The 25,286-nt window shown below is 37.0% G+C and overlaps 1 protein-coding gene across 1 annotated transcript in view; it reads left to right on the top strand.

Annotated features, from left to right (window-relative positions):
* LOC122805979 (vomeronasal type-2 receptor 26-like) overlaps positions 1–23,812 on the top strand; it is a 33,970-nt gene extending 10,158 nt beyond the window's left edge. Inside the window, exons 2-3 of the mRNA XM_044076218.1 lie at positions 8,037–8,160; positions 22,896–23,812. Coding sequence (XP_043932153.1) covers positions 8,037–8,160; positions 22,896–23,812 — 1,041 coding nt within the window. The remainder of the gene's footprint in view (positions 1–8,036; positions 8,161–22,895) is intronic.
* Positions 23,813–25,286: the final 1,474 nt, after the last annotated feature.

The raw sequence follows: 25,286 nt of genomic DNA, 5'->3' as shown, positions 1-25,286 counted from the left end.
GTTATAGACAATTCCTTCATAACTGAAGATAATGTTAGGCTATTAGGAAATACTATGCAAAACTGAGGGATCTAAGTTGTACTAAATCTAGAAGGAAATAGACTCTTGTTCCTCTTTATTAGTATTCGATAAGGCTCATTATTGAATACTGTGGCACTTTTACATATATGATCATTCAATTAAACTTTAGAGAGCACAGAAATTGTTTACAAGATGCTTTGCAGCTTAGAGTTATCTCAGTTATAAGGTAAGACTGAGAGAACTTAAATTTAATTTGATTAGCTATAGGTGCCTTAAAGGTGACATTATTTTGATATATAAATGTTTTATCAGCAGTCTACTTTCACATAATATAGTACAGTAAAGTGCATTATCTGTTACATTGTTGAGACAAGGGATAACTACTATGATGAAAAAAATGTTTTCATTGTGGCCATAATAGTATTAAATATGCTTCCAGTAACTATCGGGATAGCATCTCATATAGTAAGTATAGTAAGCTTTAAAAATCAGATTGACATGTGGGGGTGGTAATTTGGCATATGATCCTGCTATAAGTGGATGCAAGTTCCTCAATGATCTCACATGAGGCTGTGAAACCAGGAACAATGTAACACTGTAATATGCAGAGACATACAGAAACCAACAGAAAAGCCCATGCTTATCAAACGGGAAACACCAATAGTGAAGCCACATTGGTTTTTACTACAGAAAAGAGATCTCAAGAGCATCGTAAGAGTAACAATTCACCAATTTATCCATATAAAATGACTGCTGGCTCTTAGAGACTGGCCACTCACTACTGCAGGCTAAACCAGGTCAGACTAGCATCCAACACTGGCTTTGCTTAGCTGCTCCCAAACACAGACTGAGTTTCTGTGTTCAATATCTACAATAATTTTTTTATTATAGCACTGTACCCTAACCACTGGTACAAGTCTCTATTTACCTTCTAGGGAGAAGATTATACTGATCCTATTAAAAAAAAAAACATACCTGGCACTATGTTTCTCAGGGATTCTTCATTCACCTGCTATCTTTCAGTTGCACTTGAAAGGGTGTTCTAAATGGGTTTTCTGGGCCAATATACATACTGTAATGGGGGCGGGGAATGATCCAGTACTATAGCTAGAATGGAGTCAAGGGGGTGAATATCCCAGCTACAGCCGTGAGAAGAAATGACTGGCACCTGAGAAGAGATATCAATCAGACACTAGTGCAGTACCTGTATTATTTAAGTAGCTACAACTGATATCATGGCTGTTAAATTAATGTCTTGAGATGTTAGTAGCTGTAGCAAAGTGCTAGTAGAAACACTTTGCCACTCTACTACAGGTCTGAGAATGAGATCATTCATTTGTGAGAGAACTTTTTTTCTGAATCAAGAAGGGGGGGCATTAGTCTGGACACTGCCCCGAGTGCTAGCTTACTGAACCATGGATCTGGAATGTCCCTTTGTTAGCTACAGTCTGACTGGCTAGGACCATTAATTAACCCAAGTAAAGTGTAACTTGAACAGTGGGCACAAGTACTGATTCGTCAATTCAAGCAGACTTTAAAGAGCTTTGCCTTTCCAGAATCTCAGAAAGGCAGAACTGCAGTCTTAATATTTAATAAAGATGATAAAAGAATTACCACCACAAATGTGCTATAACATTTACTCTACACCTCACTGAGTTTTCAGGCAATAGCTCTGGATGAATTAAATACTGAAATAAATTAAATAGGACTACCAGTGCTTTCATTTTTACTTAAACCAGTAGCAGATTTACTCAAGAAGCTTGATTTCATTTAGAGCACATTGGAGAAAACTGCTCACAAATATATAAATGACAATGTTTATACCATTTATTTAAAGCTGTGGTATGCGTTTGACAGCTTAACATGAATACATGTAGGAAATAATGAAAACAACAGGATTCCTGAAGAAATTAGTAAATGTAATATTAGCACCAAGTAGCAATAATTAGGCTAAAGCTTGAATAATGACGAAAGGGAAATTAGCAAGATTTTTTTAGTTCAAGAGAGAGTAAGACAAGGTTGTATTCTATAAGTGAAAAACACAGTGAAATTGTAACAATTCTGATGATGTTACTTAATTCTGATATTTTCAGTGATCTTAGAAAATAGTTAATAAATATAGAAAAATATATATCACAATATATGTTAAACTGAAGACAGTTAAAAGCAAGTCAATAATTTTCAATTTGAAAATGCAAACAGTAATATCTGTTCATGCACTAAAATATAATGAACAGACTTATGTATTCACCAAAAGACTTTCTTAATATTAGCTATAAACACAAAAATAGTCTTCTTATATATAATGCAAATTTTTTTTGGGGGGTCATTAGCTATAACCAATTTCTAAATGCCGCCTATAAACTTCTATGGCGTATATGTAAAATGCACTGCAGCATTACGGTTTTATGACATATACTCATATTACCCAAGTCTTTTCAAGTCCTATACATTACAGGAGAATTAGGCATGATTAAGTAAGTCATTATTAATATGAAAATAACTGCTCATTGGTTTAAGATAGTAAACATTTGTGGCAGACAAACAGCACAAAAAGAAATGTATTGACAGGGTGCAATACTATCAAATATTGAAATAATAATAAACAAGTTGGAAATACAAGTTAAAATATCTTATGTTATGAATGCTTTGAAATGAATATTTAATAAAAAGAATACCTATCCTATATGAAAATGTAAGAGCAAAATGGAAAGAAATCGAAATCAGAACAAATAAAAATAGATAGTCAAGCTCGTCAGCTAGATATACAGTAGAATGAATTATGAAATTATTCCTTGCCTGTAATCTAAGATAAATAAATGAAATCTGTGACACTGGAGATACATTTCAAAGTGCAAAGTATAAATGACAAAACAAGCAAGAAGTGGTTCCACACTGTGCATGTGGTGACAGGAAATGGGTAAATCTTCCACAAATCTTGCTAGAACCATTATGTCACCTACTGGATAGCCAGGAGGTTCAGAGATAAAATGCATGAAATTAGTATAGCGGAGAATACCTTTGCGAAGAGGCCAGTCATTAGCAGAATCCCTCAAGGCTCGGTGCTAGGGCAACTCGTTTTTGATATGTACTCCTGTGAGGTTAAGGCCAAGATCAAAGCGCTCTGGCTGACCAAGTCTGCAGACAATTGCAAAACAAGCGCAGTCACAGAATCTCCCAAAGACACAAATACCCCTCCAAAAATGGCTAATACAGATTGATAACTTGTGCCAGAATTACAATATAAACCTCAGTGCAAAGAAATACATAATAGTATCCTCAGGGAAGGCAGCTACCCCTGCAAATTACTACACTGGTAAAACACCCCTAAGAGTAGATCCATTGGTCAAGGATTTGGAAGTGTATGTAGACAGTGTCCTGGTCTTTGACCATCATGTTTCTATGGTAGTAATGAAAACATTCTATTTTGCGCAAACTATAAGCAAGGGTATGGCATCTATGTCCAAGGATATCATTGTTCCACTGTACTTGGCACTCATCAGACCAATCATTGAGTACAAAACACCTTTGATATATACCTGACCAGGCATAAGCAACAAGTGGAGCAACCACAGAGGTTCCTGACAAAAAGAGTACAGGTCATAAACAACATGCCCTATGTAGACCATCTCAAAGCCCTATCCTTGTACTCAATCTCCATCCTGTGATCCTACTCTGATGGACCTCTTGAACATCTACAAAACAAATAGCATCAGAATCACTCAGTCTAGTGACCTAACCTACTCCAACAGAAATAGGATGAGTCTATATTATTGACCCCCCCGTCAGCCCCCTCTAATTAATTATATATATATATATATATATATATATATATATATATATATATATATATATGGTTCCCCTTCACGATCTCGAATTACTGAATGCTCGAAAATTCAGTAACTCAAAACTGTAAAGTCGAACTAACAAAAATCCCAAAATTCACAAGCACGGAAACAAAAAACCCCGAACATACATAACACATACACCATACAACACGCACACCATACAACCCACATCACATAAACTACAAGCCCTACATTACATGCACGCAGAGGGGCAAGCCCCCCTGCACCCCACACCCCCCACTTATATATTCTAACTCCGAGATCGCACTAATACACAAAATAAAAAACACCACACAGACATTTTAAACTGCCTCGCACGAGTCGCACATACACAAATACAGACACATCCAACACTTACACTCATACTCCCACCTCCCTACCCTAACCCACACACACAAATTACAAAACACACACATACACTCACTTACCTTCACTTCCATAAAACATCCCGACACACACTTCCCGTCCCATAGCTGACATGCATAAGCACGAATTTGAGATATTTGAATTCGCAATTATGCAGATTCGCGCTTATGGGTTTGGTTTTCGACTTTACAATCTTGAGTTAATGAATTTTGAGCATTCAGTAATTCGAGATTGTGAAGGGGAACCATATATATATATATATATATATATATATATATATATATATATATATATATATATATCAACTGCGAGATCGCACTACAGTGGGGAAGGGCACATTTCCTGATCCCCACTGCAAATCTGATCTCAGTCAGAACAGTTCAACGAATGGCATTTCTGAGGAAATGCCATTTAACAATGTGGTGATTCAATGAAATAATAGGGACCCAAATAGGACACATTGCAGGAACAGGTATGTGTTGCAAATACTAGCCCTTCTTTGGAACAGGCTTCCCATTCAAGTGAAACAGAGTTCTTCCCTAACCCAATTCAAGCATAACTTGGCCCAGTGAATAGGGAAATGGAAATTTACCCTTGGTCCTGTTCCTATGCCTTTAGTACACAGAGGTAGCCTGTAAATGTGTGACCACCCATGTCTAAACTTACACACACCCCTTAAAGTAGCCCTATGATATCACATCTTGCCAGATACATTCAAGAAGCATGGGTAGACTTAAAGAGGGTCCCCTGGAGTTGTTACCCTAGTTATTCTATGAGGCTATTAGGATCTGGTTAATTAAGAAAAATGTTGGTCTTGATATTTACAATTGTAACATGAAAACAAGGAAAAGGTGTGTATATTTATACACAATATAAATGAAAACTGTGCAGTTAAGGAATTAACACACATTCATTTGAAACTTTTGTACTTTTTGAACTGAATGTTAAAGCAATAATAAGTATCATCTGTTGATGTATGACAGTTTTCATTAAATGTCCTCCAGGCGTAAGGATATTATGTCATGTTTATTTAGGTCATTGATTAGACCCCATGTTGAGTATGAGTTATCATTCTTCCTACATGGTGTCAAAGAGATCAAGACATTAGAAAAGGCACATTTGGCATGAAAAGGGTTAGTTATACAGCATGGCTTGCACAGATAAAACTGTGCACCATCAAATGAGGTGCTAGCTGCTACATTATGTGTAACTTTAAAAATACTTTACATAACACAAGAAACAAATTTGGGAGAGGAAACTGATACATTGAATGGAAATAAAGAAAACAGTTACTTTGGTATTAAAGGTTCAGGCTTATAAAATCAGTTGCCCATATTAGTGAGACAGGCTACTTATACAAGAAACTAAGATTTCACTTGCTGGTTGGGAGAGTGGTACATGATGCAGACTTTCTGGGCTGGGAGCATGGAAGATGATGCAGACTTTCTGGGCTGGGAGCATGGTACATGATGCAGACTTTCTGGGCTGGGAGCGTGGTACATTATGCAGACTTTCTGGGTGGGAGAGTGATACATGATGCAAACATTCTGGGCTGGAAGCGTGGTACATGATGCAGACTTTCTGGGCTAGGAGAGTGGTACTTGATGCTGACTTCCTATGGACACAGGCTCTTTGGTGATCTTTAAAGATCATGCAACTGCTAACACAAGGCACGGTATCATTAATGAAAGTATGCAAACTGCATAACATAAATAAGACAAGACGCCTCAAAGTCAGGAAAAAAGAATTATGAGGAATGCGCAATTCAGGCTGTAGCATGTTTTGTGGATATAGATATTATAAGTAAATGTTATAATAACATGATTGCATTAAATTATATTTGCTAGAATATATTTTCCTTTACCATAATACTTTGGCTTAAAATTAGTACAAACAGTCTGAAAACGTTTTATATCTCAGTTATAAATTCAGAAAACTTAAACTGTAACCTATAACCATCATTGTACTGAAAAATACTAGGTTCTACTGCTTCCTTCAGGCCTATGTGATTTGAAAAGTGAAAGGAGCATTGATACTTCTGTGATGCCATAGACTCTTTAAAGGCTGTAGTGGCCGAGGCGCTAAGTGGAATAAAACTTTGGATCTGGTTCCTGTTGTCGTTTTTCCATACTTCTGTGATGCTCCTGCAATGGCCAGTAATCAAGGAGCCTCAATCCTCACCACTAACACCAGTGAGGGCTGTGCACATTGGGAGGATGACAAGTACACACATAGTAAAGTACAATTTCCCTTAAGAGCACAAAGAGATCACAGTCAGTCTGGGGCTGGTTTCTTCCTCTCTCTCCAGATCTCCAATAAGACTCCCCACTGGCACAGCTATAGGGTTAAGATCTCAGCTGAGTGGTCAAGCCAAAACCTCCAGCACCCTCTCTGTCCAATCAGTGCTTCGTGATCCTGCCCAAGTAGCTCACACACACACACACACACACACACACACACACACACACACACACACACACACACACACACACACACACGCACACACACTTTGAGATTTGATTTATATGCAAACACACAGACACTCCTGAGGAAGGCTGGCACAGGTTCACTAGCTACGCCCACTTCCGCCCAGATTATACGGTAGTACCAGCTGCCACCAACCACTAGTTATCAACTGCTATAAGGCCCTTACAAATGGTGATAAATTCTACTGTGTAATGTTACTATTATCTAAATGGTAAGTGTGTCCAAGACTAAGGCTATTTAAGAGTGGCTTGTACAGTGTTACCAAATATATATGCAAGTACTCTAAGAGCTTAAATATCTCTAACAAAACAGCCACAATTAAAAGGCTTCAATATATTTAATAATAAATAATAACAGAACAAGAAAATACTCAATAAATCAATACAGTGACAACAGAGTTCAGAATCACAGGAAATATTTTAAAACAACATTGCATGTTTATAAATTTTCAAATTACTTTGGTGTAATATATATCATTTTGTGTAAGCTTTCTATTCAGACAATTTTACTTTATTCAATTATTTGTATTACTAAAGAATGGAGAACCACAAAAACACCATCTTGTAAAGGGTGTTTATCCTTCTTAAAAAAAAGACAGGCGTCAGAGAGTCTAAAATATTCATCAATAATCCTTGATTGAAAGTGACAAATCTTATTAACTTTAATCAACAGAATCTTGTCTCAGATGACTAAAAAATGAAACCAGGAAATGATAATCAACAGGAAGAAATACCTCACAATGGATTATTACCTGTTTTGATTTCATATCTCAAACCTTGTATATATTGTATATAATTTTTTTCTGTTTAATCTCTGTAATTTTATTATTCTATTATTGTTACTTTCTATTATATTATTTGAACATTTATTATTTGGAAATGAACAATAACATTTATTTGAGTAACAAAAAGAAAAAAAAACACCAATGACACACATTGATAAAAGTGTAATTTTATCCCTCCAGTCATCATAAAGTGACAGTTCAATAAATAATGCATAACTTGTTAAATATGTGTTTTCAGGGATTGAATGTTCTGCTCCAGTTAGCTCAGTAAATTTAAATAGGGCAGCTACAAGACTTAAATTTTAACAAAGTGACCAATATACAACTCTGCATGAATAACTAGCCAAAACAAAATGCAGATAGTACTTGAAAGAGAGATACATATTCAATATTAACCACATGGATGTACCAGCATAATTTCATTAAATAGGATTATTATACATGACTTTTACCACTAAATATAGCAGTTAATGCAGGCATTCCCTACTTACCCTACATTCTTGTCTTCTACTTGTTTTTCTTTCTTCCAGATTCCAAGGTCTGTCTGTAGTGAGAGCTGTCCTCCAGGAAATCGAAAGGCTGCACAACATGGACAGCCTCTTTGCTGTTTTGATTGTATTCCATGCTCTGAGGGAGAGATTGCCAACCAAACTGGTTAGTATAACTGTTTGTTTTGCATCTTATCTAACACTGAATTGCATATATACTTCCACTCAGAACTAATCAAATGATTTAGTTCAGCAACTACCCCATCATTTTTTCAGTCTGAGTCCTAACTTCTATTTATGTTGTTTGCAAAGACTACTGCAGATGAACATCAAAATGAGAGTATACACATAACAGCTAGTGTGAATAAATTATCTTTGCAGGAATTCAAAAGTTATCATATCTAATGAATATAGTTAGGCAACTTCAAAATTACTTAAAAAAATGCAATTTTAAATGGTGTGAAGTTTTCTTTAAATAATAAATGTGTGGCATACAGCACCAGTCTATAAGATAAGGACAGATTTTTTTTTTTAATTGGCCAAATAAAATATTATAGTCTGTATTTGTCTACTTATTGTGATGTGCTTTTCATAACTTGTATCAGAGGTCTCTAAGGTCATGGCTGAAAACAGGAGTTTTCTTTAATGGACCTGCATAAATAGATGAGATAAGAATAACCATCTGTCTGGACAAAGATGTTAAGTTGTCTTCTGTGTGCTTGTGGCCCACTGTAGGAGGTCAGGACCACTGGTTCAGGCAAATAACACGAGGGGAGTTACAGACACTTTGCACTATAAGGTGTGCGCATGGTACACATACTAATAGATCCCACTGACATCACTGTGTATCATACAGGAGGCTAATGGTAGGTCCAAAGGGGAAAAAATCTTTAATTTTCACCATGATGGCACCATACTAAGACTATCTTTCTTTCGGCTTTTCCCAGTTAGGGGTCGCCACAGCGGAACTCCGGTCCGCTAATGATTGGCAGTAGATTTTTACGTGCCAAGTTGCCAGCTCTGATGCACAACCTTCAATGAAGGTATGCCCATTCACGCATGTCTCCACACAGAAGACACTTTAGCTGAGAATCGAACAGGACAACGTCTTACTGTGAGGCGACAATGCTACCGCAGCACAACCACTGCAGTATGGCACCATACTAAGACATTACCTCCAAATTAGGCACATGTATATAAATGGCTATAGTATGCAGTTTTGAGTTCACAGACAGGTAAATGTCAACTATGCTTTATAAATAAAAATAGATAAGTCTACTAAAACCTATAATATAACTTAAGTGTGAAACACTGATCTATAGGGAGTGACTGTGTGATTTGTGAATTCATGCACAATGTCCATTTTATGGGCTCTATATTAGATCAGCGAAATGGCATTATAGCGAATGCCATTTCACTGACACACATAGACCGAAATCCCAAAACAGCAAAACCCCAGATCACCAAATTTTTCCCTTGGAAAAAAATCGGTAGACCAACAAAGCACAGCATACCACTTAATGCATTGCCCCTCCCCACACACCTCCCTAACTAAATATACCAACTCTGAGATCGCACTACAGTAGGGTAAAGGGCAATGTCATGGCTCAGGCCAAACAATTTTTTTTCCCAGGGACCTGAGCCTTTGCTGTTTTGGAATTTCAGTCTATATGTGTCGGTGAAATGGCAGTCACTGTAATGCCATTTTGTTGATCTAATATAGACCCCATTTTATGTAGTTATGCAGTAAAATGCACTTAAGAAGTTCCTTCGACTATAGTTTCTGCTGCTAGGGAATTTCACTAAGGACCACCAAATTTAATTATAAAATGTGAAGAGTAGCAAGAGTTACTGTACAAGTAGTTTGATTCTTAACAACAGATTCATATGCTTGCTTCACTGCTTTTTATAATAGCAACTATCACTATTTTTTAATCAGTAGTGCTGGATGCCTATTATAATAACTACCATTACAATTCAAGTTTTCAGCTTCTGTTTTCTTCAAGAATCAGAGCAAAGTCCTCACTAATGCTCAATGGCAGAATACAGTTTGTTCTCCAGTGTGCACTTTTACTCCGACCTTACAGTGAGCAGAATGCCCCCTCCCAATTCTTTTACTGCTGTGCTGCCCTCTGAACACGCAAGTGTAGCATGCAAAATTTAAAGTATCTAAGAACTGTGAGAATGTGCAAAAAAGAACATTTTATACCAACAAGAACAAAAATGTCACCAACACTCCTAAGTTTCCAAGTCCAAGGAAAAAGGCAAAATCCAGTAATCCACAAGAAACAGCAGGACTCCGAAAAGGCTTCAGATTCCAGTATAAAAGTTGTTTAATAAAACAAATAAAACACAAGTGCTTTCGTAGGTCTATCCCACTTCTTCAGATGTCCTTACAATTTAGATAAAACAACCCCCTTTTTCTTATATACCCACAGAACAAATCACATGACATATCAATTAAAACATTTAACACATTTAAAGCAACCACTACTACATTTGAGACCTATAAGTAAATCAGCTTAAAAATTTACATTATGCAAAGAACTAACTTCTCAGTGAGGTAGGTATTCACATTCACAAACATACAACATGAAAACAAGTTACCTGAACAATGGCCTTGATCTTAACTTGGGTTTTATAGGACCATACTCATTTAACCCATGGCCAGAGTCAGCTCTCAGCCTCACTATCCACTTTGCCTCTAACTCATCCGTGGCTTTGTGTAGATCTCCACCCCTGATATTTTCATGGGTCTTACCTATTGCAAGAAATTTAAAGTTGTGACTCGTCAGTATTTATGACATGTTTCGCCAGAGCACTTACTTTATTATCCTTACTTATATGGTAAACATGCTCACATATTCTCTCTTTTAGTGTCCTGTCTGTTTTCCCTACATAGAAATTACGGCATTTCTTGCCTAGTAAAATTAAAGGCAATGGGGAAATAGTTTACTGCATTTATTAAGCACATATGGACAGTTTTAAATTAATTTTATATGTGCTTCATATGGTTTTAGATAGTGACATAGAATGCTTTATTAATTCTTTTGCCTATTTATAAATGTTTTATAATTTTCATGTATTTATATTTATATATTTTTATACCTGTTTATGAAATGATTCCTATAAGTGCAATAGTGATCTTGCTGGGATGTCATTTCCCATTTGATTTGACAGGTTAGGATGGTGGGTGTGCTCTTACTTCTGCTTTTAAATGACTACTTTTAGTGTTTGTATTTTGTCTGATGAAGTCTCTAATAGTTGATGATGAAAGCGCTTTCTTTATTGTGTTTTTCTGCGAATAAAAGAGTGACTACAGGTTTTTTTGTGCCTTGGATTCATTTGCAACTGGGTTTGTGGTCCACGTGTGCCTGCCAGTATTTGTCAGCTTGCAGTTTGTGTTTCTTTGTGTGACCTAGCTACATGGGTTATATCCAGCCAAGTATAGAACAGCCAGCCAGCCTCCAAAGCATCAGGACACCTTCCACATGCCCAAATTGTCAGTCAGCTCGAGCTGAGCTGACAAAAAAGATAGGTTTGGGAACCAAGCCCTTCAGAGAAAGGGAGGTTAAGCCATGAAAGGACAACGCTAGAAACAACAAAAAAGTAAATGTTCACACCCTGGGATAAACAACACACCAAAAAAAAGGGGATGGAGGAAGGGAGTGGCTACAGCAACAGTGCTCATTCAAACATTTACTGTTATGGTAAGTTTACTTATACAGCTATACTATGTTCATCATACACTGATCGCTGCTTAATAGCCTTAATTATATGGGTAGATTACTCTAGCTTACTACGTTTATGTAGTGAAAGGGGAAGAGTCCAGTAGCCCCTGGAGAATGGTCTGAGCAAAGCCCAGTCTAGACCTAGAGATGGAATCAAGCTTATATTGCTTTATAAAAGTATCTAGAAAGGACCACGCTGCAGCTTCTAGAATACTTCTAAAATCTAACCCTTTTCAAAAAGTCTCAACCTTGTCTGGAATAGTTTCATTGCGGTGAGTATAACAAAAGGTAATAGCCTTAGAAAAGCATTTGGAAGTAGTCTTTTTTTGACACAGGTTGTCCCTTCTTCTCTCCTTCACAAAATATGGAACACTTGATTTATTTATTTATTTTACATTTGTTAACTGGGGGTGTCTGACTGAGCTGAAAAGGCCCTTTTTCAGCAGAGGCCTGGGGAGAAAAGCTCCACATAGAAAAATTACAGATACATTTAGTTATTTAGACATGGTCAGTATACACACAAATTACAAAAGACATGTTTTTACAGTGGTATGCAGCACATCAAACAGTTACAGTGGAGAGAACAAACAAAAAATATTAATTTAAAAATAAAGGTAATTAATAGATTTGTGGTGTACAGCTGAAATTTGGAACATAGGTAGAATACATACATAGTACACAGGTACAGTACATACATTGTAGATTAGCCAGTGTTTGTGAGTAAGATTGAAAACTGTTATCAAGTACTCTAGGTTTAGTATGTGTACCTTATCCGCTTTCACTAGCTTGGAGAGCAATCATGGCACTGCCAACTTTGCTTGAGATTTTGCCTGATGAGGTCTTTAAAGGAGGCTTTGGATGATGTGTTTTGTATGCTAGTGGGGAGAGAATTCCATTTTTTAGCCACTGAACTACTATATAGCGTGTCTCCAAAGCTATTGTAGCTGTTGGTGACTTCTAGTAGTAGTTTGCTTGATGATCTAAGAGGCCTTTTGACTGAGTGATGTTGTAATAGGATTTTTAGGGCAGGACACTTATTGGGGAGGTAATAGATCGAATGACAGAGGCAGAGCTGATTGTAGGTTAGGAGGTTGGGCAGTTCAAGCCAGTGGAGCTGTCTCAAAGCAGTACAGTGATGAGTTCTATATGAGCAATTTGCAGCAAAGTGGGCAATTCTCTTATAGCAGGCTTCCATTTTGCTTAGTTCAGTTTTGTTGAGATAAGTCAGAATGGGAGATTCATAGAGTAGGGTGGATAGAAGTTGGGAGCGAGCAATGGCTGATCTTGTGTTGTTGGTAAGAAATGGTTTGATACGGTAGAGTGATCCCAGTTTGGCATGTACTTTTTTAATAGTTAAGTTGAGATGACTATCAAATTTTAGGTGAGAGTCTATGGTTATTGCCAATAGCTTAGCCTGCACCACTGGAGCGATTGGAGTAGCATTTGTGGAGCAGATAGTGAATTGACTGTTATAAGTGTTTTTGTTAGAACTGGTTATAATCATAAACTGAGTTTTCTTTGGATTGAGGATAAGTTGGGCTTTGGTAAGGTAGTTTTTAACATCAGTGAATGCTAGTTGAGTTGTTTGCAGCAGGGTAGGAATGTTTTGTGCAGCACAGATTAAGGTAATGTCATCTGCATACTGAATGATAGATGCATGTCGTGTGGAGGTATGGAGGTCATTTGTGAAGATTGTGAATAGTAGTGGTCCTAAGATAGAACCCTGTGGGACTCCTATAGTTATGGGCAGCTGAGGAGAGGGACAATTTTCCCATTTCACAGCTTGGTACCTGTCAGTTAAGTAGCTTTGGAACCAGGCAAGAGTGGAATTTGATAGGTGATATTGGTTTAGTTTGTTTAGCAGGATTTGGTGCAAGACTTTGTCAAATGCTTTGGATATATCAAAAAAAAGAGTTGACACCTGCAGGCCTTCATTTTTGAGACTGTTTACTGTGTCTGTGAAGCAGAGGAGGGCTGTAGTGGTACTATGGGCAGGTCTGAAACCATGCTGAGTAGATGAACGGATGTTGATGTCTAGGAGATATTTTAGCATCTGGTTATGGATGCATTTTTCTAGGATTTTGGCCAGGGGGGAGAGTAAAGCAATGGGTCTGTAGTTATTAAGTTCAGTGGAGGTCCCGCCTTTATGTATGGGTGTAACATAGGATATTTTCCAGAGTTTGGACACATAGTTTTCAACAATTGATTGGTTTATGAGAGTGGAGACTGGGATAGCAATAGCATCTGCTGTGAGTTTCAAGAAGTAGCTGGGGAGAAGGTCAGCTGCTGTTGATGAGGTTTTTAGTTTGGAGAGCATGCTTTTGATTGAAGTGGTGGAAACTGTTTTGAGGGTAAAGCTTGTATGTATTATTTGTGTTGGGGGGATAGTGAGGTAGGAACTGTCCTGTGATACTAAGGATAGAATTGAGTTCACAAAGTGGGAGTTGAATTGTGTTTCGATGGGAACTTTAGTGTCAGGGGTGGTTGGTTTGGGGGTAGCCTTTTGGGTGGATTTTAGTAGCTGGTTTACATTTTTCCAAAATTTGTGGGGGTTGTGTTGGTATTTAGTTTGTAATGTTGTGTAGTAGGGTTTTTTGTCCAGCCTAATACATTTTTTGCATGGTTGTGCAGTTCTTGGTACTTAGTTAAGTTTTGTGTTTCTTTGTTTTTTGATAGTAAAGCCAGGCAGTCTATCTGGACTTGAGGATTTGTTTGGTTTCTTTACTGAGCCAGGGGTTTGTAGAGGTTCTAACCTTGATTTTGCGCAATGGAGTGACAGTGTCTAGGTGTTGTAGAAATGTTTTGTTGAAATATGATACAGCCTGGTCAAGTGGGAGGGTTTTTAGGGGGGGTCCAGTCACAGTTACAGAGTAAAGTGTTGAGGACCTCAGGAGTGAATCTTTTTGTGTTTCTAGTGAATATATAGTTAGTGGTTTTGCATATGCTTGTTCTACTACGTATAAGGTATATTGATCTGAAGATCTGAAAGATTTAGTTCTCTCTAGATAGTATCTGAGTTGTCTATACATCCAAGGTATGAAGTATCCTTCCTCTCTAATTTTTAGGTTCAGGAAAGAAAACGGGAAGATAAATAGTTTAGTTTAAAGTAAACTCAGTTACCACTTTAGGCATAAAAGAAGAATTAGTTCTCAAAGAAGCTCTATGTCTGTGGAAAATGAGATAGGGTTGACTCACCATAAGAACTTGCAGCTTAGATATCCTTCTTGCAGAAGTCAGAGCAATCAGTAAAACTGTTTTCCATGTTATGAACATCAAGTCAGTCATGTTAGCTGGTTTAAAATAAATCAAGTGTTAGCTTCTCTAACGCAAAATTAAGATACCAAGGAGGGGACACCAGTTTTCTTGGAGGCCTCTCATCCAAAATGACTTTCAAACATATTTTGACATGAGAATGCAGTGAAAGAGGAGGATCCGTGGACAGACATGCTGAAAAGGGCAATAAAGGAACCTGATAGAGGAGTAAGAAAGGCCATAGGAATGTAACTCACACAAATATTGTAAAACCAGAGAGCAACTTGTCCTAAATAAGTGCTGGCCATGTTGGGGGCACCAACTAGAAAATGTTTTCGATTTGCTAATATAAGATTTTCTAATAGCAGGCTTTCCTACCTCCATTAGTACCTGCAGCATGCCCTCAGTAAAAAGGCACCTAAAGGGAATTAAGACCCCATTATCCAATCCAGGCAGTTCACTGAAGATGATTGATGTTGGGTATATCAAGCACCCCTATTCTTGTAGGAGTAGATTCAGTCTGTGAGGAAGCTTGTGGTAATTGTCTGTGGCTATTTCCTAAAGAAGGGAGAACCACAGTTGCCTGGGCAAGAAGGAAGTCACCACATAGATCTTGGGGGATTTCTTCTGAATCTTCAGAAGTACCCTGGATTAGAGTGGAAAGGGTAGAAAAACATACAGGAACATTTCTGTCCAAGGAAAGGAAAAGGCATCTGTCTTTCAGGACTTCTTGCATGGAGTTCTAGAACAGCATGTTGCCAGCTGGTTGTTCAGACAAGAGGCAAACAGGTCTTCTTGAGAAACTCCTCATACATGGATCAAATCTTGGAACCCCCCCCCCCGATCTAGTTTCCATTCATGATTGGGTGATCTTGTTCTGCTCAGCTTGCCTGCCACACAGTTTTGCTCTGATGTAATGCAGAATACATGTAGAGTAAAATTGTGCTGTGAGGCTATATCAATAGCTAATAAAGGCTATTCTGCAGTGGAGATATGACATGGTTTCCCCTTGCTTGTTGATGTACAACATGACTGTGGTATAGTCTGTAAAATCTTGAAGGGGCTCTGGGGACCATAGATGATTCTGGAAGTTGAGTGCCTTGATCAAGGCAAACAGCTGTTATATTTATGTGCTTGCATCTGTCCCTAGTGTCCCACACATCTTGCACTTTTACCTGTCCTGAAGCTGCTCCCCATACAAAGTCTGAGGCATTTCTGGTGACTGATTCCTTTGGAACAGGGAGGGAGAAGGGAAGACCTGGATTTAAGGATATTTGCTAACTCCACCAAACAGTGACAAACTGCTTTGCAGATGAGCCATGACAAGCGGCAAATTATCTCAGGGATAAAAATTCAAAGGGGAATATTCCAGGATGATTTTTTTTGTCACCTCTGTTTTGTCTTGCCCTTAGTACTTTATGTTGTTTACTAAACAGATTAGATCATAGTTACAGTTTGGCTTCCAGAAAACAATCTTGCTGAAAGACTTTTCATCTACTTTTTGTGGAAGACTTAAAACTGTATAGTTCATCTGACGAGGAGTTGAAAGCACAAATACAAGTTCTTTAAACTTTCTCAGATAACATATGAATATCATTTGGTCTTGATAAATGTGCAAAAGCAACATTTAAAGCAGGAAAGTTGCAGTACCAAGATAATATCAATCTGGGATAGGAATGGGGATATCAAGGAACTTGAGAAGGAGGGAATTCAGAAATATCTGGGAACTGATTAAGGATCAGCAATAAAACATGCGCAAATGTAAATAAAACTGAGTGTGAGTAAGGAATACTTCAGAAGAGTAAAACTAATACTGAAAATTGCCTTGAGATATAGGAATAAAGTCAAATTGCTCTTCCTGTTCTAACTTTGGTGTTGGTGTGATTGACTAGCCTCAAAAGTATTTGATCAGCAGGACAGGAAAACAAGAAAAATCTGTCACTCTAATCAAATGAAATATAAAAAAAATAATGATATACTGAAGGAGCTATGAGCTGCCTTGAAATTGATTACATGAAGTAATCTGCAGTTGTGGGAATGCATATATATCTGTTGACCTCATCAGATCCAAACACAGTGAAAGTTTTGAAACATAAGGAGAGGAAGCCTAAGATGACAACTCTTCTAAGTTTAGTAGTAGCATAATGATGTCAAGTGAGAATGAAAATCAGACCAGAAGTACACACTGAAACCGAATGTGCCAACACATTTTATATATATATAAAATAACGTTGCGAGCAGTGGCATAACTAAGACAAGGTAAAATGGGCAACTATCCTGGATGCAAAGTACTATAGGGAATGATCTGATCTGCCACCCATCATCCTGATCACTCTTAGTGCAATACTGGCATTTAATAGCCTGTATTGCATCTGCTGTCAAGCCTGTGTACTCCATGTGTGGTTTAACTGTGACAACTGCTTGCTACAGACTAAAAGAGAGAGAAGTTTTTTTTTTTTTTTTGCAGGTAAAGCCTGAACCCTAGTCCTCTGTACAGGGTATAAACTGTAGCAATTGTTTTCGACATTTGTAGGCAGGGGTGGGGTGGGGGTGGTGGAGGCAGGCATGCCCTGCATCTGGCCACCTAGTTGGAGTGCCAGTAACAAGAATGGACTTTTTTTATCACTCTTCACTTGAAGAGCTTGGGCGGTAAGGATTGGGTACTGTCTGCAGGAAGCATCCTGTAAGTTTTGCAGAAGTTTTTTTGTTTGTTTTGTTTTGCTCTTCATGTGAAGAGCTAAGAGGGTGGGACACTGGTTTGTGGTTTGTAGGTTCTTTAAAAAAAAGAATTGGAAACAGTAGCATATCTTCTTACTGGGTGTGATACACTCATGGCAGAAGGCCTTTACACTGAAAGGTATAATAATGTGGCAAGACTGTTGCACTGGGGATTGTGCAAACACTACACTATAGAAGTAGCTGAGAAGCTTTAGAAACATAAACTATAAAACATTACAGAGAATGATGAAGTGTACATCACACGGATCACCCATTACCAAAAGTTTAAAAAATAGATGTCAGAAAATCAAATAAAGTAGTCCATGAAAAAAGACAAAAGTAGCACTGATAATTGAAAATGCCACACCTAGTGATTACAGTGTCTTGTGTACAGGGAGACACAAAGTTATAAAATATCAGGATTTGCAGGCAGAAATGAGAGTTATGTGAAAGAAGGATACCCAGCGAGTTCCAACAGTAGTAGGAGAAATGGATCTAATAAAAATGAATTTATAGTTGTACTTAGATCTTCTACCAATGCATGTAACTCTGTTTGAATTGCAGGAGTCATCAGTTCTTGGCACATTGCAGGTGCTGTGAAGAGTAGTTTTGGCTAATATCAAAGACTGAAACAATACTAATTTAATGAACTTTAATTATACCTTGACTTTGGAATGGGGCCATCCCCATCATAGTATTAGAAATTCAAAAGACTTGGAGAAATTAAACTGGGAATGAAGAATGGTCCAGTGACTACAGCGCTACTCCTCCAAAGGTCAGAATATGGAAAACAATAATGGGGAGGGGTGCCTGCCTCTGGCAAGCCACTGATTGTAGCTTATGTAATGCTGGTGTAGAAGAATGAACAGACTGAAGGAAGCATTGCAGCTCCCCATGTAAAGCAGGTGCACCAGTCAGCTGGTTAAGGGTGGATTAAGGGTAATTATAAGTGACTGTGTACCCCACGAGTGCCAAGAGGCAGATCAGACTACAAAACACCTTCATTTATGCTTGGATGATGGCCCACCATGGCTGACACTTCTACCAGCCAATGGGTGGTATCTCTTGGAGAATTAATAGACTCTGGATGTATTGGATGAGGCTAATAGTCCAAGCATAGTATATGGAGAGGAGAAGGGAAAACATATCTAATTGGTCAGTAAAAAAGGAGGGAGGTTTTGAAATCAGATGCAGTTTCAGTTTGTCAGCAGGGCAGCAACGCTGCAAGTAAAATAAATAAAGCAAGTAGGGAATAAGAATGCAAAGACAGAAGAAGAATAGTGATGATCTATGAAATACTAATGTTGGAGACATGTTCAAGTGTCCTACACCTCTGTTACAGCTGGATTGTCCCTGTGCTGATAAAGTTCAAATAGAAATGTTTATGACATACAGCAAAGCAAAACTAACAGGTGTTAATTATCTCCTACAGAGAGAAAAACCATAAATAGTAAGACATGACATGCATTTAAAAGACCATACACTAACTTTTACCCTCTAGGACACTTCTCAAATAAAGCTGTTAATAGATCTTAAAAAATGCAGCTAGTTCTATATTAGAAGCCATATGAAGCAGTATTTAATCCTGTATAGCCATGTGGAAAGGAGGAGAAACAGAGCACTGAGAGGAAATTTTAGAAAGTTATGCATTTAAAAATATATGCTTAAGAAGGAAAAGATAGAATTGAAAGAAAAGGACTGATCACACAAGAGCAATGTAAACACGCTTTGCTTAATTTAAAGAAAAGGTGGTAGAAGCATGTATTAACACTGCAATACTAATTGTAGACTTACAGGTTTTGCAGCTAGCTTTTGGACTAAGAGTCTTCACTGGCTCATACAAAGCAAACCATATACAACTGACATTTGTCCATAACTAATTCACAAGGAATCAATCATTGCCCTACATGAACTATTTATATATATATATATATATATATATATATATATATATATATATATATATATATATATATATATGTAATATATATATATATATATATATATATATATATATATATATATATATATATATGATAAAACAAAACAGATACCAAGGCCACCATGGCTTATAGCATAAAACTGACTTTTAATCACAAACATAAAAGAGATAAATGCTGTTATTCTAATATTTTAAATATGCTAAGTAATATACATATCTGATTTATATTTCACTTGTTGCTAAGTAACTTGAGACCTACTAAATATTTTATTGGTTAGTGATGGTCATGTGTTTTATTTTTTTATGAATGGAATAGTTCTGCCTCTTATAGGTGTGTGGTGATAACAATGTTTTGATTGTTTCTTATCCATTTTTAATCATTGATGCTTTGATTTTTGAAAGTGATCTGATGAAGGGTGTGGATAGCGCTTAACTCTTTTATGTTTGTGAATAAAAGTTAGTTTAATGCTAAAAGTCATGGCGGCCTTGGTATCTATTTTGTTTTATCTTTTTTTATATGTTTAAGTCTCTGGCCTTGATGACCTTCCTCCTTGTTTTAGTTTGTTTCATGTGCATAAATATGTATGTATATATATATATATATATATATATATATATATATATATATATATATATATATATATATATAGATCCCATTTCATCTACTGACTTTTCATTTCTCCGAAACTGAAATTACCGAGACCACTTATACGAAAATCCACTACTCCAAAACATCAGTTTGCCGAATTTCATTTCTGTGAAATGTTTACTGTGATGCTGGCAGTGTGAAATGTACAATTATATAGTGTTTATGTACCTTCTAGTGCACTGTACCAGTTGAGTTGCATGACAGATATGCTGGTAGGTGTACAGCTGATTATGTTGTGGAAATCAAATTGTGCAGAACTCGTAGTTTTTAAATGGAGATCGCACTAGAGTATGGATGGAGAAATCTATCCATGTTGTCACTGTAGTGTGATCTCAGAGTTGGTGTATATAACTTGCAGGGGGTGTGGGGGGAGCAGCCCCCCCACATGGTGGTGCTGGGGGGCTTGCCCCTCTGCAAAAATCAGAGAATATGTGTTGTTGTGTGTGTGCCAGTTTTAAGTAGCTGTCATGCCGGCGTTCTATAGTTTGGCAAACTGACGTTTTGGAGTAATGGATTTTCGTATAAGTGGTCTCAGCAATTTTAGTTTCAGAGAAATGGAAATTTGGTGAATAAAATGGGATCCATATGTATATATACATACATATATATATATATATATATATATATATATATAGATTCACTTCACTTGATCAAAAACTCATTTGACCGAAAACTCATTTAATCAAAAACTCATTTGACCAAAAATAGTAGTGGTAGTGTATATGGCCTTTTCCGCACTGTAGTGCGGCCCTGAAGTTAGAATATATAGTTAGGGGGGGTGGAGTGCAGAGCCCCCCACATTGGGTGATATGGGGGGCAAAGCCCCCGACTTAGCTTGGTTTTATATTGTCCAGTGCCTGTTAAGAGGGTCAGTAAGTACTGTTTAACCAACTTAGGTGGGGGGCTTCACCCCCCCCACACCCCCCAACTATATATACTAACTCCAGGGTCACACTATAGTGGGGAAAAGGGCATATACACTGCCACTAATATTTTCGGTCAAATGAGTTTTTGATCAAATGAGTTTTTGATCAAATGAGTTTTCGGTCACTTGGTCTCGGTCAAATGAGTTTTCGATCAAGTGAAGTGAATCCATATATATAGATACAACTACACAACTATATAAGAATGAAACTTCAAATAGACTCATCAGTTAAACAGAATCTTTTAAAGTCAATCAGTGAAAGGTAAGAACTAGGCTATAAGTTTCTATCTTAAAATGAACTGGAACAATTTAGCTGAAACTACAAATTGTACACTGGTACTCATTCTTTAAAGTACAAGCAAAAATACTTCCTGCCTTCAACCTCCGCTTGCAGTGTAATTAAGATACAGGAGAGATCACATAAAACTAGTTCTTCATCATAACGGCCAACACCAAAACACTTACCCCATGCATGCTAATGTAGTTAATACAACAGCTGCAGCACTCATTTCTTCCTGCCTTGTGTGTTTTTGTACTTGTCTTATTTTCTCTGTTATACTCTGTCATACTTTCATACACAATTTCTCACAGTTGTTCTGTACATCACTACCTTACTTCCAGTCTGGCCTCTCCACTTCTCCATAGTATTCTGGAACAAATAATTATTTTGCAGCTAATTTTTATGTATGGACATACTTTTGTGGCAACAAATATGAACACTGTTGTGTATTATAAGAACATTGTATCTTGACTTGCCATATGTTGTTTCACTTATACATTGTACAATACCTCTCAACTGTCCAGACTTTTGCAGAATGTCCAAATATGTTTCCTCATATTGTTGGTCTGTTCCTCATAAAATATGTTGCTTTCTGGAAAAATCAGTAAGGGTTTATGTTGCTACATAATTGCAGATGTATGAGTTTTAGACTTTATAGCTTTCAAAAATGCATGCTAATGCAAAACCTATTATTCTTGCAACTTTCTCAGTTTATATGAACAATATGTAAAATTTGTACCTGATTTTGGGCTTTTGTCTCTTCACTACTTTTAGCTTTGTCTAGAGTTTTTGTGTAGGTTGAGAGGTGTGCATTGATGTTAGATTTGTTCTAAATTAGGTACTGGTGTTGAGGCTTTTCTTCCTTGTATTCCCTTTGAAACTGTGCATTGCCCCGAAGACCATAAGGAAATAAATAAAAGGCATGAGAGAAATGAAATGAGTGAATTCGGAAATATAGATGTAAAGGCAGCATTACATGCAGTTGAAAGTATTAAGATGTTTATTAGTATGTGCATATTAAGCAATTGATGAGAAAAAGGACAGATTGAGTGGATTAAGCATATGATATGTGCTACCAATTCTTGCACAACATGGTCCTATACCATAACTTGGGGCAAACATAAGTACATGTACATCAGTAACTGTTTGTACTCTGTCTTATGTTTTAAATAATTTTCTAAGGTGATAACCATGTATAATACACACACACACACACACACACACACACACACACACACACTCAAGCACGCACGCACACACACACACACACACACACACACACACACACACACACACACACACACACACACACACACACACACACACACACACTGTCTCTGTATTATGTAAATATGAATGCAGTTATAACAGATTTGCTAATTTTAATATATCTGACTTTTACAGGTACCATTGAATGTCTGAAGTGTCCGAAGACTCACTGGCCCACTTTAAGTCGTGATGCATGTGTTCCCAAGAATACAGAATTTTTATCCTATGAAGACCACCTAGGCATAGCACTGGCTGTGAATGCCTTGAGCCTGTCTGCTGTCTCTACAGTAGTTCTGTGCATCTTTATTAAACATCGTAACACACCAATCGTCAAAGCTAACAACCGAAACCTTAGCTACTTACTCCTCCTTGTCCTCATATTCTGCTTCCTGTGCCCACTAATGTTTATCGGGCATCCAAGCAACATCAGCTGTGTACTACGACAAGTTGCCTTTGGCGTGATATTTTCTGTCAGCATTTCTTGCATTCTGGCTAAAACTGTCATAGTGGTCCTGGTTTTCAGAGCCACAAAACCAGGAAGCAGTCTGAAGAAATGGCTAGGGCCAACAACACCATATTTTATTGTTGTATTTGGTTCAGTTGTACAATTTCTGATTTGCATTGTCTGGCTAACAAGTTACCCACCCTTTGTTGAACTTAATATGACATCACACAGGGACAGATTATTAAATGAATGCAATGAGGGCTCATTTGCTATGTTCTACTGCATGCTGGCATACCTAGGACTTCTGGCTAGCATGAGTTTCTTGGTGGCTTTCAAGGCAAGAAAGCTCCCAGACAACTTTAATGAAGCCAAACATATTACATTCAGTATGCTGATTTTTATGTCTGTTTGGCTGTCCTTTGTACCAGCTTACCTCAGCACAAAGGGCAAGTACATTACAGCTGTAGAGGTGTTTGCTATTTTGGTTTCAAGTGCTGGGTCTGTTGTCTGTATATTCATGCCAAAGTGCTATATTATTATTTGGAGGGCTGATATGAACACTAAAGAACACATGTTGCTTAAAACAAATTTTGAAAAGAGATCCTAAGTGAAATTTTATTACAGGATGGGATAGTTGGTGCTGCTAATACATTGAGATGTTTAATCTCTAAATACTCATTTTGCTTTTATGCCCATTACCGTTAATGAAATATTCACGCCTGAAATCATTCACTGATTTCCTTAAAGAAGACTAGCGATGCTAATTTTTCGCACTGTATGCAACACCATTTCTACTACACAATACTGGAAGTCTGTCTGTTGTAACATCAAAGTACCTAAAATATACATTTACCAAAATCAAGAAACAAGGAGGAAAAGTGCCTTGAAAAGTCACCAATAAACAAATACAGCCAAAGCACTCAGGAATCCAGTAAAAACACAGCTCCACGAAGTGAGTAAGGCAGCAAGGTTTAATCTTTAATGCTTCCAAAAAGCACTGCATTTTCATACACCTACATGCAGGACTTCATCAGAAACATTACTAAAAGTGAATTTCCTCCTTATATACTCCTCCCTAAAAACCTTAATGACTTAATTACACTAAATACAAATTAATAAGTAGCTAAGCAACCAAAATTAATTTAAATTCTAAAATCTTAATAAACTTTAATATAAATATTGATTTAAATATATATATAATATGCACATTGCTACATACAAAATGTCAAATACTGAATGCATTTTCAAAAACATTTTAAAACATACAGATATATAAAACAGTATAAACATTCTAAATATATACATACAAATGAATGAGGCATACTAAGAAATACTATGAAAGTAGTGTTCAAAACCAAACAAGACTGCCATCTCCTGGTTTTATATATATGTATGAAATGACTTATCCTTTTTAAAATATTATCTGTAAGAAAAACTTTAATATATTTTGATGGGACTAGTTGAAGCTTAGCAGATCTAAGTTTAAGAACTGGGAACAAGGAAATATGGTCGTTGAATCCTGGTGGCCTATTGGCTTCCAACTTCAATTGCCAAAAAAGCTCCCTAAAGTGAATGTTTGTCTCCCATGGATCCAGTTCAACTTTTTCAATAAAAAAAAACATAAACTGCCTCAGTACAAACTGTACTATGCTTGTATAGGGCATTGTTAATGTCCTGTTTTTTGATATCATTAAGGTGTTCGTATATACGTCGCTTAAATTTCCTATTGGTCTTTCCTATATAGAAAGATCCACATAATTTACAAATAGCAGTGTATATGACTCCAGTGGCGTCACAATTACAATGTGTGTTTGTCACAAACTTTTCCTTCTGACCTTTTTAAACTCATACTATCTCCCTGCAAAACATATGGACATTGTGTGCAAGAACCACACTTGTATGTACCCTTCTTTTGTCTACCCGGCTTTATTTTATGGTTTTCTAACATTTACTTGATGTTCCTACCCTTCCTATAGGTAAATTTCAGGGGGTCTTTGAATAGTTGCTCTAAATCTGAGTAGTTTCCAAATCTCCCCCAATTCTTAGAAACAACATCTCTAATAAGGTGAGCATTACTACTA

This window comes from Protopterus annectens, chromosome 7.part0 (assembly GCF_019279795.1).
Source record: "Protopterus annectens isolate FY-2018-M chromosome 7.part0, PAN1.0, whole genome shotgun sequence".
Taxonomy (NCBI): domain Eukaryota; kingdom Metazoa; phylum Chordata; order Ceratodontiformes; family Protopteridae; genus Protopterus; species Protopterus annectens.
This window is presented reverse-complemented; position numbering and strand designations above follow the sequence as displayed.